Below are 18,935 nucleotides of genomic sequence, written 5' to 3'. Positions count from 1 at the left end.
TGATGGATATTGGTTGGCCTGACTCTGCACCTAGATAACATCTCAGCCGCCCCAGTGTGTCTATAGTATATAGGAATAATCTGGATGGTTTACCAAATAATCTGACATTGTAGCTAACATTAATTTGTGTTTTTTGTTTGCTTAAGGTTTGCCTCCGTGCCACAGATCAGGTTTGGCATCATCCTCTTCGCAGGAACAGGTTTAAGCATCTGACCGACCAACCTGTATGTTTGACCGGGGCAGGAAGGTAAGTTATATTGCTGTTCTGTAAATTTATGAAATGTTGCATGATATTTGTGGACATTTCACTCATCTCCGAAATGATAGTATATTAGCACATACACTCACCGGCCACTTTATTAGGTACACCTGTCCAACTGCTCGTTAACACTTAATTTCTAATCAGCCAATCACATGGCGGCAACTCAGTGCATTTAGGCATGTAGACATGGTCAAGACAATCTCCTGCAGTTCAAACCGAGCATCAGTATGGGGAAGAAAGGTGATTTGAGTGCCTTTGAACGTGGCATGGTTGTTGGTGCCACAAGGGCTGGTCTGAGTATTTCAGAAACTGCTGATCTACTGGGATTTTCACGCACAACCATCTCTAGGGTTTACAGAGAATGGTCCGAAAAAGAAAAAACATCCAGTGAGCGGCAGTTCTGTGGGCGGAAATGCGTTGTTGATGCCAGAGGTCAGAGGAGAATGGCCAGACTGGTTCGAGCTGATAGAAAGGCAACAGTGACTCAAATAGCCACCCGTTACAACCAAGGTAGCCAATAGAACATCTCTGAACGCACAGTACGTCGAACTTTGAGGCAGATGGGCTACAGCAGCAGAAGACCACACCGGGTGCCACTCCTTTCAGCTAAGAACAGGAAACTGAGGCTACAATTTGCACAAGCTCATCGAAATTGGACAATTGAAGATTGGAAAAACGTTGCCTGGTCTGATGAGTCTCGATTTCTGCTGCGACATTCGTATGGTAGGGTCAGAATTTGGCGTCAACAACATGAAAGCATGGATCCATCCTGCCTTGTATCAACGGTTCAGGCTGGTGGTGGTGGTGTCATGGTGTGGGGAATATTTTCTTGGCACTCTTTGGGCCCCTTGGTACCAATTGAGCATCGTTGCAACGCCAAAGCCTACCTGAGTATTGTTGCTGACCATGTCCATCCCTTTATGACCACAATGTACCCAACATCTGATGGCTACTTTCAGCAGGATAATGCGCCATGTCATAAAGCTGGAATCATCTCAGACTGGTTTCTTGAACATGACAATGAGTTCACTGTACTCCAATGGCCTCCACAGTCACCAGATCTCAATCCAATAGAGCATCTTTGGGATGTGGTGGAACGGGAGATTCGCATCATGGATGTGCAGCCGACAAATCTGCGGCAACTGTGTGATGCCATCGTGTCAATATGGACCAAAATCTCTGAGGAATGCTTCCAGCACCTTGTTGAATCTATGCCACGAAGAATTGAGGCAGTTCTGAAGGCAAAAGGGGGTCCAACCCGTTACTAGCATGGTGAACCTAATAAAGTGGCCGGTGAGTGTAGAAACCTTGTATGTTGATATTTCAGGGATATTTCATTCCTCTGTGATGCTGTAGAGAAAAAGAACTCACCAGTTGCACAGTCAACAAGCCGAGGTGATAAGTCGCCAAGAACAATGGTACGTCTTTGATCGCACTTGATAACAATGTTGGATTTTATTAGTACCGTCAGTTTATTGAGCACATCATTACTCCTGAATTTGCCAACAGTTCTGAATTTATCAGGATTGTTTGACATTTTGTGAGACAGTCCTGGTAAATTTGGTTTGTCCGAGGATTACAGAAACTGTGCCCAACTATGGGTCCGTGTGCAGTCTCTTGAATTCTTGGACATCACCATAGACTGTACGTCACATGACCAGGGACTGATTTTTTTTTTTATCCACTGGGAGAAAACAGAATGAATGCCAGCAAGCAGAGATCTAGAAAACTGTGAGGAATTGGTACAGAAAGTATATTGGGAAGTTGTACAACTTTTCATTATACAAACGATAACATTTGTCTCTCAGTATTGGTCTGACACTGGACAACCCCTGTAACTAAACCACCATGTACCTCTAGTGCTATAATTCCTTCCTAATATAATATGACACTTTGTAATACATATATTAGACTATGAGCAGCTTATATGTAACGACTATTGATATTTATTGAGATCATATGCAGATATTTACAATATAATGTGTTTTTTTTCAATATAATAATTAAGAACACTATTATTCTAGGAGACAAGCATTGAGGAAAGTCTTATTCCCAACAAGTTCTACATCGTGAAGAATAAAGGTGTTTTGGGCCTAGAGTATTATGAAGAGTAAGTGAAGTAATAAAAGGGGGACTTTTGTTATTGTGCTGTATAATGGGGATGGATAAATTGCTAAATTAATTGGAATGACAAATGAGCTCGACTTTCCAGTAGCCTTGTTTAGGTGAGAATGCATATATTCTGTATGGGCAGGAGAAAATATGATGCGGCCAGACAGCTCTGGTGGCTTATTGTAACTCCCTTGAGAACAAAGGATCTGGTATGCTGAAGCTCAATATGATAGATAGATAGATAGATAGATAGATAGATAGATAGATAGATAGATAAATACAGTATTGGCACCCCTGCAATTCTGTCAGATAATACTCATGTTCTTCCAGAAAATGATTGCAAGCACAAACTCTTTGGTATTAATATCTTCATTTATTTTACTTGCAATGAAAAAACACAAAAGAGAATGACAAAAAGTCAAATCATTGATCATTTTACACAAAACTCCAAAAATGGGCCGGACAGAAGTATTGGCCCCCTCAGCCTAATACTTGGTAGCGCAACCTAACCATCAATGAGTTTCTTACAAGGCTCTGCTGGAATTTTAGACCATTCTTCTTTAGCAAACTGCTCCAGATCCCTGAGATGTGAAGGGGGCCTTCTCCAAACTGCCATCAACAGATCTCTCCTCCCCCACAGGTGTCCTATGGGATTCAGGTCTGAACTCATTGCTGCCACTTTACAAGTCTCCAGGGCTTTCTCTTAAACCATTTTCTAGTGCTTTTTGAAGTGCATTTTGAGTCATTGTCCTGCTGGAAGACCCATGACCTCTGAGGGAGGCCCAGCTTTCTCACACTGGGCCCTACATTATGCTGCAAAATTTGTTGGTCGTCTTCAGACTTCATAATGTCATGCACACGGTCAAGCAGTCCAGTGCCAGAGGCTTTTTTTTTTTTCCCCGTAAACTCTATGTTGATGCCTTTTCCCAAAAAGCTCTACTTTTGTCTCATCTGACCAGAGAACATTCTTCTTAAAAGCCTGGCTTTTTTTATGTCTCTGGGTAAGAAGTGGGGGTCTTCCTGGGTATCCTACCATACAGTCCCTTTTCATTCAGACGCTGACGGATAGTACCGGGTGACACTGTTGTACCCTCGGACTGCAGGGCAGCTTGAACTTGTTTGGATGTTAGTCGAGGTTCTTTATCCACCATGCGCACAATCTTGCGTTGAAATCTCTCGTCAATTTTTCTTCTCCGTCCACATCTAGGGAGGTTAGCCACAGTGCCATGGGCTTTAAACTTCTTGATGACACTGCGTACGGTAGACACAGGAACATGCAGGTCTTTGGAGATGGACTTGTAGCCTTGAGATTGCTCATGTTTCCTCACAATTTTGCTTCTCAAGTCCTCAGACAGTTCTTTGGTCTTCTTTCTTTTCTCCATGCTCAATGTAGTACACACAAGGACACAGGACAGAGGTTGAGTCAACTTGAATCCATTTCAACTGGCTGCAAGTGTGATTTAGTTATTGCTACCACCTGTTAGGTGCCTCAGGTAAGTAACAGGTGCTGTTTATTCCACAAATTAGAGAAGCATCACATGACTTTTCAAACAGTGCCAATACTTTTGTCCACCCCCTTTTTTATGTTTGCTGTGGAATTATATCCAATTTAATTAAAGACAAATTAAATGAAGATGATAATACCAATGAATTTGTGATTGCAATCATTTTCTGGAAGAAAATGAGTGTTATCTGACAGACTTGCAGGGGTGCCAATACTTTTGGCCAACACTGTGTGTAATATATATATATATATATATATATATATATATATATATATATATATATATATATATAGTGTGTGTGTGCATGTGCAAATAAAGATAGATAGATAGATAGATAGATAGATGATGTCATGCACACATAATAAAGCACAGTTGCAGGTATTGCACTCAACAATGAAAATATTCAGTTTCTCTATAAATAAAACACATGCTGTACATATTGTGCCTCACTGCCTATCAGCATATGATATAGATAAGAAAGGATCCAGCCTCTTCCAACATATACCGTAGGTTCACATTTCCATGTAAGGCTATGTATACTACCATTACAATGTTCACAATTTTAATACTCAGGACAATGTTGAGACAATACAACATAAGATAAAAAGATCACAGTAATAAAAAAGTGCTCTTGTATATACCGTATATCATGTTTTCCATAGACCTCTAGATATAATGACTCTCACCTTGAAGTTCAATAACATGTAAGATGTCACAATGCTTTGACTTCATGTTTTATGTGATCGCTGGACCCCTTGGGAAATGCCTACATTTTTATAAACCACAATACTGTAACCAAATGTATTACAAGCTTCCATTGAAAACATTTGGCTTCCACTTTGACTTTCTTTCTTATCATTTACCTTTAGTAAGTACACAACCTTGTTAGAAGATGATGAAAAGAAGCTCCGCTTGTTTCCATCTATGTAAGTAAATACCTTGTGGTCATTTCACAATTATTGTGTTTAAATTTTACAAAATATTGGTGAAATTAGATGTCTAATATATTGAGCGATGGCTTGACTTTAGGAGACCAAGTGGCAGAGCAGAGGTTATTCAGCTGATGAAAGTGATGGACGCCATGCTAAAGCAAGCAGGTGTAGATGACGAAGACCTAAAACTGGAAGGACCAACTCAGGTAATAGTAAAATCAAATAAAACAAAAATATATTGTGGAAGAGATTTATTAGCACTAGTGAAATGAAAAAATGGAAGTGTTGCCCAAGCAAGTATAATTTTTTTTTATAATCCATATAGAATCCAAATTAGCTGTGATTGACAACTGACTCCTCCCCTTTTCACCGAAACTAGTTTTCTCTCTATTTGCACAAATAAAGGGTGTGATTCTATTTCTCAGCAAAAAAAATATAAATCTGTCTAAAATAAAAAAATCTAGTGTAGGTAGATATAGTGCTGGTCAGCTATCCAACCTGCGGATTCACAGTTACAGGAGCTAGCTATAGCACTTTCCAATATGTAAGAGGTATCCCAAGGTTTTTGATTTTAATATAGAAGAATAAAAGGATTTTCCAATGACAGCGGCACTCTGGTCTATACATGGCCCCATCATTTATTCTACCATATGTGTCTGAGAGGGAGGCCAAGTCTGGAGCTGAGCGCCGTTGCAGTTTTTATATATTTAGGGAGGATGACTGTTACCCCTGCAATGGCGTAGGGTGTCTTACAGACAATCCTTCCAGGAAAAAGTTATGTAAAGAAGACTTTTTAGCATCACCTATTTCTTCTGCTTCTGATTTGTTTCTGACATTGCCTTAAAGCGGACTGTATAAACTGCTTTGCATTAATGAATAGTACAGATGAGTATAAGAAATTGAAATATATTTTTCCTTCTCTGTTTATCAGGCTTAGTTACTTTCTCCATATTAGTCTATCAAGAGGGGAGGGGGATAAAAAAAGACAATATAATAATAGTTGTTGCTATACTCTTTTAACACTGTTGGAGATAAGAGGCTACTAGTACACAGAATGAGTATAAATCAATGAATTAGCCAGCAGGAGAATACTACCCTTCCCTTTTCAATAGAGTTCTATGTGAGAAGATAAATGCAGAGACTAATCTAAAGTAACCAAGCAGTGAGAGTGAAGATAATGTGCAGGAGAACAACTTAATATGTGGTGAAAGAAACAGATCTTCTTAATAAGATATATTACAAAGTTTCCTATATTCACCTGTACTATTCATTTATGAAATTTTGTTTCATAAACTGGAGGTAGTCTTTACAGAATAGGTAGTTAGAAGACACGAGAGGGACAAATTTCATTCATTTAAAGTAAAGCTAATTTGTATATATATTATTTTGTTAAAACATAAAATAGTCGAGATCTCTAAAGTTTCATTAATGGAAGGGTGACACAAATAACACAGAATAAACTTTAAATGAAGACCCACAATAAGCACTTTTTAGTCTTTTTATAATACTTGAAGCAAAAATAGCAAAAATTAACTTGACAACAGTTGAAGCAAACTTTATCTTGACTATTTATTTTGGCTTTTGTTGCGCGTTACCAAAAGATCAGATTCAAGTTAGACGTTGCTATGTCTGATTAGTATATTAAATACAGTGTTATAACCTTATTAAATGGCACATCAGTGTCACTTACCTTTATTGTATTACAGTCTATATATTACTGTAATGGTTCTAACAATTAATTTCACTCCTGTGACTTAGATTCATAATCTGCTGGAACTGCTGAAGACAGAACAAAATATCTACAACACTGTGTTTCACGAGTTGATCCGACAGGTCAGCGTAGAGTGTGTGGAGAGAGGAGAACTACTGGCTAAGCTCAGGTCAGAACTACTATGAACTATGTATCATCCACAAATGTATTATCTCAATGTGGTGATTTCAGTGAGAGATATGCTAGGAGATAAATACTTTGTAATTATGCTGGACTTCTGTCATAACGGCATAAAAAATGCAGCTTGACATGAACTTTAATATTGGTTCCTGCTAGACGGACAACAGTAATGTGGACGTCAGATTTTTCAGACAGGGACGCAGAACATTTAGGAGCAAAACTGAGTTGGTGAAAGGGTTTTGGCACTGGAAAATTTAGAGTACGTCACTGTTAAAGGGGCTATTCATAGAGATGAGCGAACACTGTTCGGATCAGCCGATCCGAACAGCACGCATCCATAGAAATGAATGGAAGCACCTGTGACGCTGACTTTGCCGGGAGCCAGCCGGCGTCACAGGTGCTTCCATCCATTTCTATGGGTGCGTACTGTTCGGATCGGCTGATCCGAACAGTGTTCGCTCATCTCTAGTTATTCAGCTTCCAAAAAAATATCTGCAAATACATCCACAGCAGTGCTAAATACTCGGTTACCTTGTGCAGCCTTTCTTGGCTTTATTTTACTTGGCACTCCTTGTATTACGGTTATTTACATGAAGTGAATCTGTGAACAAACTACATTTCCCATGCTGCTCTATCCTCTAATTAAATCACAAGTAATAAATCACTCCCAAATTTGAGGTCACATGATGCTGTGATGTTTCGTTTAGAAGATCACCCCCCCTCTCCCCTATGAGCAGCAAACACTGAGAGGATGAGCAGGGAGAGGAATCATGGGAAATGTAGTCTGTTCACAGATTCACTGCATGTCAATAACAGTGATACAAGGAGAAACAAGTAAAATAAAGCCATACAAAGGCTGTAGAAGGGAATATGTGGATGTATTTGCAGATAATTTTTGGAAGCTACATAACCCCTTTAACTCCCGCAAGGAGGTAAGGACTGCACCAAATACTCAGGTCACATTTCTCTGCATAGTCCATAATAGTAGTGGTCAGAACAGGTCAGCAATAGACATGTGAACATCCAAGATGGATATCAGGAGGTTGGATGAGAAGGTCGGTTGTGAGGTCCATACACGGACAATCAGGCCAGGTGGGAAGTCAGGAAAAATTGGTCGAAAAAAATAAATCACACCAAAATTACACTCACATAGAGACTGTTAACCTAGCAGTGTGATATTGTAGCGGTTTCCTTTTCAAGGTTGGAATAGTGGAGTCTTACGTTGGCCCGCAGCACTCTATACACATATATCTATGTAGCTTATATCAAGTTACATCAAAATGCAATTGTCAATCATGCTGGCTACAGGTCTTAGTGAGGAGTAAAAGTGTGTGAATCCAAATATTATCTGTTCAATTTGCAGACAACGATATGTAATGTTACTGAATAAGATCCCACGGCAAGTACTCAGTCTCTACAATGATATGCTGGCACAGCGGGCACTAGATCAAAGTCTTACAGAAGAGATTATTTATTTCAAGAATTCTATTGGAGAATTGACGTAGTAAGTACCTTTACGTACTGAGAAGGAGATTTGGAGTATCTTAAAGGAGATGGTGTATTAAAGCTTATCAGTGGCTAAAATCACTGGTTGCCTTCTCGGCTTGTGTTTTCAGGACACTTCCTGTTCTTGTACTAATTTTTTTTTAAAAAACAGTGGTAACTTAACTGGTCATGGGGGATGGGCAGCTTCATCTAGTCATGCAGTCATTGCACTAGATCACACCCTCAGCAGTATGACATGTTCCTCACTATGAGATGTCAGCCTGATTCTTTACCTAATTGCTTGCCTGTCTCACAAGGTGTGGTTTAAAAGCTTATAACTTGACTTTTCAGAAACCTAACACTAGTTGAGGGCCCCTTTAAATGTCTGATCCCGGGAGGCCTTTCCACTGGGACTCTCATAATCACTTGTATTAGGATCCCAATCCCTGTTCTTTCTCCATGCACAACCACAGCAGTGGTTACCATGCTTAGTGCTGCTTCATTCTAAGCGTGTATGGCCAAGCACATAGCTTTGCTTTATCCACCAGCCCCATAGAGCTATCCTGTGAATAGACGTTCATCTTTAAGAGAGATTCTTTTTGTTCTATACAATCCTTTAGTCCCAGAACAGTGAGCTGTACGTCCCAGATGATCTGGATTGTCCTATAGCATGTCTGCAGTAATTTTATTCGTGTGGATTGTGGAGACTGACTTGTAACTCATTCTATACAATGCAATGTTTGTCTTTTCAGTGAGTTATATCAAGTACGGGAACATGACTTGCGTGTGAGCAAAGATGCAAAACAAGCACAGGCTGAACTGGCTAAGGCCTTGAACAATGCAAAGAAGAATGCCAAGTAAGCTACAGTTCCAACCATCATTATATATATCAGCTAAATATACAGACTGCAAAGATAGACACGCATTGCAATCGTACTGCCAATGTAACCGGACTGAAGCATCAACTAGTAATCTATGAATGGCGGAAAATGGAATAAATACAACACAAATGCAAAGATGCTTGAGTGCTGGATTATTTTATTACTGTATTTGATGGAGTAGATCCTATCTAGGCCTTCATGCGCTCGCTATATAAATATGTCTGCAGGGTTATTAATACATGTTTACATGTTTTCAGTCTATTAGAAGAGTATCGTGAGTTGTACGAACTACAAAGAAGTCGCCTGGAGAAACAATTAGATCACCTCACTGAAGAAAGAGATCTTTGGAGTTCTGCCACTTACAGACTGGCAAAAAAGGTAATTTCCACCAACACCTGGCACCTACTGTATACTGGCATAGATGTTTATGGGTGCACACCGTACCTCTGTGTGAAATGTTTTCGCTAAAGCATATTGCAGTCACCACAAAAAGGTAATTCTCTGGCCTGTTAGAAAGGTACACAAATGACAGGACAGATAATGTGTTTACCGGTGCTGTAAAATCCACTCTCCACTCTATTCTCGTCCTCAGCTGTGTCATGTGATCAGCAATAAGGCTCTCTAACTGCCTTTAAGTGTATTATGTGTGTACAGTCTCATAAGAATAAATAGGGAAATCGACCTCCTGTCCACATATAAGACACTGTCAGTTGGAGAGTCTGATTTCTGCTGGTCACATGACACAGGTGAGGACTCACAAATACAGCACCGCTAAGAACACTGCCTGCCCTGCAATTTACATCATGTACCTTTCTAACAGACCAGAGAATAAACATTATTGTGGGACTGCTATTTTAATTTTAAAAATATGGTGTCTCACAATGCCATCAAGCTATGTGTGTCACTGTAACAGGGTTAGTGTGCTCAGTTTTGGGGGGCTTTTATATTCGTAGCATAGGTCATAGAATATCTGACGAATAGACCACGGCAGCAGTGGAAACAGCACAGCTCCATACCCTGCGCAGTGGCCTAGAATGGTACTGCAGCTCTCATCCATTAAAGTAATGTCCTATGTAAAGTGGAATAGAGAAAGCTGCAGTACTGCATCATTTTGGACCATATCAAAAAAGTACTTATCCGTTTTGTTTCCAGTGTTGCCGTGGCCTCTCCAATTTTCTGACCGGTGAGGGTTCCTAAGTATAGATCATCACTATAAAACTCCTGTAAAAATCCTTTAATTCTGTAATAAAACATAACCTTTTTATTAGGTTATAGAAGAGAACCAACTACAACTGGCTCGTAGGTTGTACGTGAGTGAGAAGACCTGGACAAAGATTGTCCAACATTTCATTGTACTCCTTGCGTCAAATGTAAGTTACTGTATAAAACAATCAACCCCAGTACGGCTAAGAGTATATATTGATTTTTTATCTATTAGCTATTACTGATGTATTAGAGTATTCTGTTCTGTAAGAAATTAATTGTAAAATATTTCTTCTCTGCTGTTCAATACAGTGTATCATATCTGTTTATGATCCCTCTATAGGACACAAAAGATCTTTCTGCAATCCAGCAGATCACAGAGCGATGGAGAGATCACATGACCCGCTTTCAGCTAGAGTTACACCGCAGTGAAGAGTCCAGCAAAGAGAAGCTGCAGATTATCTGCAGTGACTTGAAAAAGTGGCAGCTACATTTTCAGGAGAAAGTTTTGTATGACAAAGTTCCTTACACTTTCTGAAAACACAAGTACCATTATCTTTTTATAAAGGCTCTTTTACATCTGATACTTCATGCTCAAATATACTGGGGCAGATTTACTAAGAGTGTCTAAAAGTTAGACAATGCAAACTTACACTAGACAGTCTTAAACTGCATCAGATTTATCACAGTGTCTGAATCTGTGTAATGAATCTGGTGTATTCATAGATTGTCTTGCCTAAGGCCTGGTTCACATATGTGTTCGGGTTTCTGTTCTGGATGTCTGCTTGGGGATCCACAAATGTATTTTTGGTCACTAGGCCTGCAAAAAAAAAGAATAAAAAGTTATCAAAAAGCTGTACATATCCCTAGAATGGTAGCAATGAAACGTTTAACTATTTCTTTCTGGAATGCATTTTTAATTTTTTTATTTTTCCTTTCATTTGTACTAGTATGGATTGGAACTATAGTGCACCACAAGAAGATGTGGCAATAACAGTACTACAAGATGTGAAGAACTGGGAAAATGTACGCAGGTTTGACTGTTATATACATTTTGTGTTTTTCCACATTATTTAGTATTTCTACTGAGGGGCCTACAGCGGCAGTAGTCCGGGTCTGCAGTTTACAGATCCCTGGGCCAATCACAGGCCATAGTGATCATCTCTTAACTGGTGACTGGCTGAGGCCTGTGATTGGCTGGGAATCTACTGGAAACTGAGGCCCTGGGAATGCTTAGTGGTGTTTATGTTTATGGGCCTCTCATCAGAACTAATAAGAGCCAAAACAAACTTTAAGTAGAGAAGTGAAGGTATTTCTTTTAAAAAAAATTCTGGTTTTATTGTATGCAGATGCTGGCTGAAGAACAACAACGGTTTGAAGGGAATCACGTCCTAAGCAGTAAGGAGTCTCTAAAATTTGCCTCTGATATTCAAAACGAATGGTCTCAGTTGGGAGAAAAATTGCTTAAAAGACATGAAGGCTTGGATGGAAGCCCAGCCCCAGAGCAGAAGGCCATGGAGGACCTGAATAACACCATCGAGGAACTCAGTGACCAATACCGAAGAAGAGTGGAAGGGGAAAATGGTGAGTGACAGGATGATGCAGGTACAGTAAGTGATTTCACATTATATGGAATCTCAGCATAGTTTTTGAAGAAAATGAAATTTCATTTAACCACATGAGGACCGCCGTACGTAAATTTACGGCCTCATGTGCTGGTACCTAAAGACCGGACTATTGCCGAAATACGTCCGGCCTTTAGGTACCTTTCTGGCGGGGGGAGGGGTGCGGAGGGGACAGGGGTTAGGTGTTACTAACACCTAACCCCTTCCTCCATAACGTCCAGTCGGAACTGAGTCCGACTGGACGTGTTAACCCTTTCGATCGCGCCGTCAAACATCGCGGCGCGATCGAAAGGGATCCGCCGACAGGTTAACCCGATCGGCACCCCCCGCGGCGAGATCGGGGGGTGCCGATGTCAGTACAAGGTAGTCTGGGGTCTGGCCAGTGACCCCAGACTACCGGAGCCCCACATACCTGGTGATCCTGCCAGGCGGTGGAGGAAGTGAGCGATGTGTCTCGCTTCCTCTGCAGCTTACAGGACACGAGCAGGCTCATGTCCTGCTCGTGTCCTGTCTGCTACTGTGCTGAATCAGCTGATGCTTTCATCAAAGCATCAACTGATTCAAGTGTCCTAAAGGGACACATGAAAAAGTTAAAAAAAAATAAAGTGTATGAAAAAAGTAATAAAGTTCTAAAGTCCAAAAATCCCTTTTTTCTATACAAAATGAATTATATAAAAAAAAGCACTAAAAATTAAAAAAAGCAATGCATATTTGGTACCGCCGCGTCCGTAACAACCTGTACAATAAAACTGAAATAATATTTAATGTACACGGTGAACGTCGGAAAAAAAAAACGGAAAAAACTCGCCGGAAATAATGATTTTTTGCCATCTCATCCTACAAAATATGCTATAAAAAGTGATCAAAAAGTCATATTCACCCCACAACAGTGCCAATAAAAAGCGCACATTTTCCCGCAAAAAAATAAGCCCTCAACCAACACTGTCAACCGAAAAATAAAAATGTTACGCCTCTCAGAAGATGGCGATGCAAAAATCACTGATTTATGTCCCCAAATGTGTTTTTGTTCTGCAGACTTAGTATCGCATAAAAAAATAACATAAATGAGGTATCGCCGTAACCGTACCGACCCGCAGAATAAAGGACACATGTTACTTATACTGTACGCTGCATGGCGAAAAATTTAAAATGTAAAACTCTATTCAGGATTGATTTTTTTTTTTTTTTTAATCCAGCAAGAAAGAGTTAATAAAATGTAATCAGTAAGTTGTAGGCACCCAAAGATGGTGCCATTACAAAATGCATCTCATCCTGCAAACAACAAGCCCTTATATGGCCATGTCACCAGAAAAATAAAGAAAATATAGCATCTAGCAATGTCAAGGCAAAACCCCCCAAAAATCGCCAAATTATTAGAACACAACTGGCTGCGGCAGGTAGGGAATATATAAGCTGTGCGAGCGAATATCAGGGGACACCCCAGATTTACAGCTTATGAGCGAAGAAACACCAGAAGTGACGCCCAAAGTGACCCCCAGAGTGACTCCCCCAATCATAGGAGCTACTGGGACATAGTAGGGAATTTGGTGTCTGCAATGTTCTCCGCACAGCTTATATATTCCCTCTTCGCCATCCGCTGTGCAGTCACGTCCGGATACTAATACTCACTACACCCCCTGATAAATTCTTTGAGGGGTGCAGTTTTCAAAATGGGGTCACTCCTTTGGGGAATCCACTTTTCTGGTACCTTACAGGCTCTACAAACATGACATGGCGTCCAGATACCAAACATCAAAATCTGTACTCCAAAAGCCGCATCGCGCTCCTTCGCTTCTGCGCCCTGCTGTGCGCCCAAACTGCAGTTTATGACACATGTATGACACTGGTGTACCCGTTATATCGGACGTAATGTCATATGTGGGTATAAACTGATATTAGGACACAGCTGGACGCAAAAGGGAAGAAGGGTTATTGGGTTTTTGGAGCACAGACGGTTTGGTTTTTGGATGCCATGACACTTTTGTAGATCTGAAACGCCAGTAAAGTGGAATCCCCTGATATGTGACCTTATTTTGGAAACTACACCCCTGAAGGATTTCTCCAGGGGTACAGAGAGCATTTTTAACCCCCAAGTGTTGCTATAACTTATTATCCATAAATGAATACGCAGATGATTGTGAAAGGTGAAAATGACAATTTTTCCAGGAATCCGTCATTTCAGTGCGTAATATGTTGTGCCCACCTTGTATCAGAGATGAACGCTCTAAAAGCTGTTGTGCCCAGGATACCCGCTTACCAGTTTTTGGAGTGTCTCTGCTGACATAAGTTGGGCACAACATATCGGGCACTAAAATGGCGAATCTCTGGAAATTTTTCATTTTTAACTTCTCATTATCAGCTGTGATTTCATTTCTGGAAACTAAATAAATGCAACACTCAGGGGTTAAAAATGCTCGCTACACCACTTGATAAATCCCATGAGTGAGCTAGTGTCCAAAATGGGGTGACATGTCTGCGGATTCCACTTTATTGGCAATTCAGGGGCTTTGCAAAAGTGGCATGGTGTCCTAAAACCAAACTGTGCTCCAAAAACCAAAATAGCGCTCCTTCCCTTCTGTGCCCGGTTGTGCGCAAACAGCCATTTATACCCACATATGGCATTAAGTCCGTTATCCGGGGTACACCAGTGTCATACATGTGGGCATACACCGCTATTTGGGTACCCAGCAGGGCGCAGATGTGAAGGAGCGATATGTGCTTTTGGAGTGCAGATTTATATTCTTTGTTTTTGGACACCACATCACATTTGCAGAGGCCCTAAAATTGTCCCTACAAAATGGGGTCACTTCTTGGTGAATTCCAGTTTACTGTCACCTGTGTAGTTTCTAAAATGGGGTCACAATGGGGGGTTTCCATTGTATTGATACTTTAGGGGCTCAGCTAATGCGACATGGCACCTGAGAACTATTCCAGCCACATCTGCTTTCTAAAAGCCAAATAACGCTCTTTCCATTCTGAGCCCCACCGTATACCCATACAGCAGATTATGGCCACATATGGGGTATTGCCGTGTTAAGAAGAAATTGTGTAACAAACTCTGGGGGGCTTTTAATTCTTCAGCTACTTGCAAAATTAAAAATATGGCGCTAAATGGACGATTAATTGGAAAAAAAAGTAATTTTTCATTTTTACGTCCCATTGTTAATAAAATCTGTGAATCAGCTGTGAGGCCAAAATGCTCACCAAACCCCTAGATAAATTCTATGAGGGGTGTAGTTTCCAAAATGGGGTCACTTTCCACTATATTGATATTTTAGGGGCTCTGCAAATGCGACATGGCACCTGAAAAATATTCCAGCAAAATCTGCCCTTCAAAAGCCAAATAGCGCTCTTTCCATTCTGAGCCCCGCCATGTTCCCATACAGCAGATTATTACCACATATGGGGCATTTCTGTGTTCAGGAGAAATTGTGTAACGAACTTTAGGGAGCTTTTTTTCCTTTATCCTCTTGTGAAAATGAAAAATTTGGGGCTAAATTGACAGTTTGTTGGAAAAAAAGTAAATTTTCATTTTCATGTCCCAATGTTAATAAAATCTGTGAAACAGCTGTAGGGTCAAAATGCTCACTCTACCCTTTGATATGTTCTGTGGGGGGTGTAGTTTCCAAAATGGGGTCACTTTTAGGGGGTTTCCACTGTATTGGTTCTCTAGGGACTCTGCAAATGCGACATGGCACCTAAAAATTATTCCAGCAAAATCTGCCATCCAAAAGCAAAATAGCGCTCCTTCCATTCTGAGCCCCGCCATGTTCCCATACAGCAGAATATGGCCACATATGGGGTATTGCCGTGTTCAGGATAAATTGTTTAACAAACTTTGGGGGGCTTTTACTCCTTTAACCCCTTGTGAAAATGAAAACTTTGGGGATAAAGTGACATTTTAGTAATTTTTCTTTTACACATTCCAATGTTAGTAAAATCTGTGAAACAACTGTACGGTCTAAATGCTCACTATACCCCTTGATGAATTCCGTGAGGGGTGTAGATTCTAAAATGGGGTCACTTTTGGGGGGTTTCCATTGTTTTGGTACGCTAAGGGCTCTGCAAATGTGACATGGTGCCTGAAAATTATTCCAGCAAAATATGCTGTTCAAACACCCAGTGTCACTCCTTCCCTTTCGTGCACTGCCGTGTGCCCAAAAATCAGTTTACACCCACATGTGGGGTATTTCTGTGCACGGGAGAAATTGCATAACAAAATGTGAGATGCATTTTCTCCTTTAACCCTTTGTGAATGTGTTAATTTTAGGTCTAAATGAATGTATTAGTGAAAAAAAATGAAATGTCTAAATTTGACCTCCATATTATTTTTATTCTTATGAAATGCTTAAAGGGTTAACAAACATCCCAAATGCTGTTTTGAATAATTTGAGGGGTGTAGTTTTGAAAATGGGGTGATTTATGGGGGTTTCTATTATATAGGCCTTTATAATTCCTTTCAGAACTGAAGTGTTCCCTAAAAAATTAGTTTGAGGAATTTTCTTGTAAATCTGGAAAATTGCTGTTACACTTGTAAGCCTTGTAACATCCAAAATGAATTAAAAGACGATCAAAAGATGATGCCGATATAAAGCAGAGATATGGGAGATAATATTTATTCATGTATTTGGATGGTATGACTATCTGCCTGAAAAGCAGAGAATTTCACATTTTGAAAATTGCAATTTTTTCCAAATTTCCATCAAATTTGCTAGTTTTTTTATAAATAAATACAAAAATATTGATTAGTGTTTACCACTAACATGAAGTATGATGTGTTACGAAAAAACAATTTCAAAATCACTTGTGTAAGTTAAAGCGTCTCAAAGTTATTGCCATTTAAAGTGACACATGTCAGTTTTGAAAAAAGAGGCCCGGTCCTTAATGTACTTCTGGGCCTGGTCCTTAACCGGTTAAAGGGATTCTACCATTAAAATCGAATTTTTTTGTCCCTAACACGTAGGAATAGCCTTAAAAAAGGCTATTCGTCTCCTACCTTTAGATGTCGTCTTCGCCCCGCTGTTCCATTGAATTCCCGTTTTTTGCTGTTATGCAAATGAGTTCTCTCGCGGCACTTGTGGCGGCCCTCAGCATTCAAGCAGCACTGGTGGTGTCCCCAATGATGCAAGAGAACTCTCCAGCGCCGCCTCCATCTTCTTCAGGAACGGGTCTTCTTCGCACCTACTTCCGGCGGTGGCTTCAAACTTCTAGGCCTTGGGCAGCCGACTGCACATGCCTGCCAGCCACAAGAAAATGGCCGCTTACAATACTGTGGAAGCCGGCGTTTTCTTGAGGCCGGTGAGCATATGCAGTTGGCTTTGCCCTAGGCCCAGGGCCTAGAAGTTTGAAGCTAACCCCCGGAAGAAGACGCAAAGAAGTGCTGCAAGAGAACTCATTTGCATACCGGCAAAAACCGGGATTTCCACGAAAGGGGGGCGCAGAGAAGACATCTAAAAGTAGGAGAAGAATAGCCTTTCTTAAGGCTATTCCTACGTGTTAGGGACAAAAAAATTTGACTTTAATGTTAGAATCCCTTTAATATCCTTATATATCCTTATATTGTACAAATACAATATTTTAAATGCATAGCATGTCAATTTATACTGCAGATTTTCACTACGGATATCACCCTCTGCAAGAAATTGGAGCCCTCAACCGAAAATGGGCTATAGCAAGGGAGGACACGTTTATTTAGGTTATAAATATTTCTTACTGAATACTCCTTTAATCTGGCATCTGTTTTACACACAGGAGTTGCCAAAGGCCTCATGTCTTTTTCAAGCAGCCTAGAGAGCTGGTCATTGCCAATGTATCCACTGAAGCACACGCCAAATGAAATTAAGGAATCTGATTGGTCAAACTTCTATCATCTGCTTCCTGAGTGGATAGCCCATGCAGAAAAGATATTGGAACTAATCGGAAATCCAGGATTGGAAGACATAGTGAAGATGTAAGCACAGTAGACAGACATACTGTATACTACATTATACACCGTCATATAGATATGTAAAAGAAACTGATAATAAGGAATTGACCATTTTAGATTGCAGTTCTTTGCCATATATTGTTCACATTGAACTAATAGAGAATAGGTATCGGACATTTGTGACCCCTGTCTCTTTGATGCACTGGTGCTGCTTCTGAGTGAGAAAAGGTTACGAAGCAGAATCTCCTTTTGTTTAGTCCATGTGCTGTCTATGGAGGACATAATAGCAGCTGGTCTTCACTCACTAGCTCAGGGAAATTAGAGATATAGCCAGCAGAGGGGAAAACCTCTAGAAGATGCATATAATGGCCTGAAATTGTGTTATTACTCATGTACATACATGGTAGATTATCCTGAAAAGTTATCTGAATGTTTACGTACACTTAGAGTATGGTGTTCATTCCATTGACACCTGTAGATTAATGAGTGTGGATGTCCGCAGTACAGGAAATATGTCACATGAAGTAAAAGTGAAAAGCAATCAGATTAAGGAACACCTCTCATCCTCATCGTATCCCGGTAGACTGCAACTATATTCAGATACAGGTTTCCCATTAATCTGGATACTGAAATATAAACATATAGCATGTCTATACATCATATAATATCTGTATATGACCTTAATTATTATTTCCCTTCCTTTACTACAATAAATTGTCTTATTAGAGTGGAACTGGAAGAGGTCTTGAAGATGTTGCAGCACTGGGTCCTCACCAGTACCAATGGAACTGAGAGAGACGATCTGCAGCTCACCCAGGAGGTTTGTAAGCCTCTGTGCCTAAATGAACACAACTCAGAGCCGGAAGTGAACGCTACAGTGGCCATGCTTACTCATCACTATGTTCTATAGATATGGGTCGCTCGGGAAACTCCTTTCTCATGATAGCTGGTGGTTCCTTGGTGACTTGGTTTTCCAGTGATCAGACACTTATCTCCTATCTTGTATATAGGGGATGCTGTGTTAGTAAGAAAGTTAGTAAGATTAATAAGAAAATATCTTTATTCTTGCCCCCCATAGACATAAACTTAAATGTCCAGTTTCATCATGGACAC

At 40.3% G+C, this 18,935-nt stretch overlaps 1 protein-coding gene across 2 annotated transcripts in view; it reads left to right on the top strand.

Moving 5' to 3' along the window:
• Positions 1-18,935, top strand: part of AXDND1 (axonemal dynein light chain domain containing 1) — a 36,786-nt gene that overhangs the window by 3,529 nt on the left and 14,322 nt on the right. The window contains exons 3-17 of one of the 2 annotated variants that reach the window (XM_075286591.1): positions 147-247; positions 1,590-1,680; positions 2,287-2,372; positions 4,749-4,805; positions 4,909-5,017; positions 6,570-6,691; positions 8,066-8,206; positions 8,940-9,044; positions 9,326-9,446; positions 10,337-10,438; positions 10,615-10,781; positions 11,222-11,297; positions 11,621-11,855; positions 17,648-17,846; positions 18,549-18,642. In XM_075286591.1, coding sequence (XP_075142692.1) covers positions 147-247; positions 1,590-1,680; positions 2,287-2,372; positions 4,749-4,805; positions 4,909-5,017; positions 6,570-6,691; positions 8,066-8,206; positions 8,940-9,044; positions 9,326-9,446; positions 10,337-10,438; positions 10,615-10,781; positions 11,222-11,297; positions 11,621-11,855; positions 17,648-17,846; positions 18,549-18,642 — 1,806 coding nt within the window. Of the gene's footprint in view, positions 1-146; positions 248-1,589; positions 1,681-2,286; positions 2,373-4,748; positions 4,806-4,908; positions 5,018-6,569; positions 6,692-8,065; positions 8,207-8,939; positions 9,045-9,325; positions 9,447-10,336; positions 10,439-10,614; positions 10,782-11,221; positions 11,298-11,620; positions 11,856-17,647; positions 17,847-18,548; positions 18,643-18,935 lie in introns of those variants that run through there. The other variant, XM_075286592.1, reaches the window with a different exon arrangement.

The sequence above is a fragment of the Leptodactylus fuscus genome, chromosome 9 (genome assembly GCF_031893055.1).
Source record: "Leptodactylus fuscus isolate aLepFus1 chromosome 9, aLepFus1.hap2, whole genome shotgun sequence".
Classification (NCBI taxonomy): Eukaryota; Metazoa; Chordata; class Amphibia; order Anura; family Leptodactylidae; genus Leptodactylus; species Leptodactylus fuscus.
Note: the sequence above shows the minus strand (reverse complement) of the source record. Positions and strands in the feature narration are given on the sequence as shown.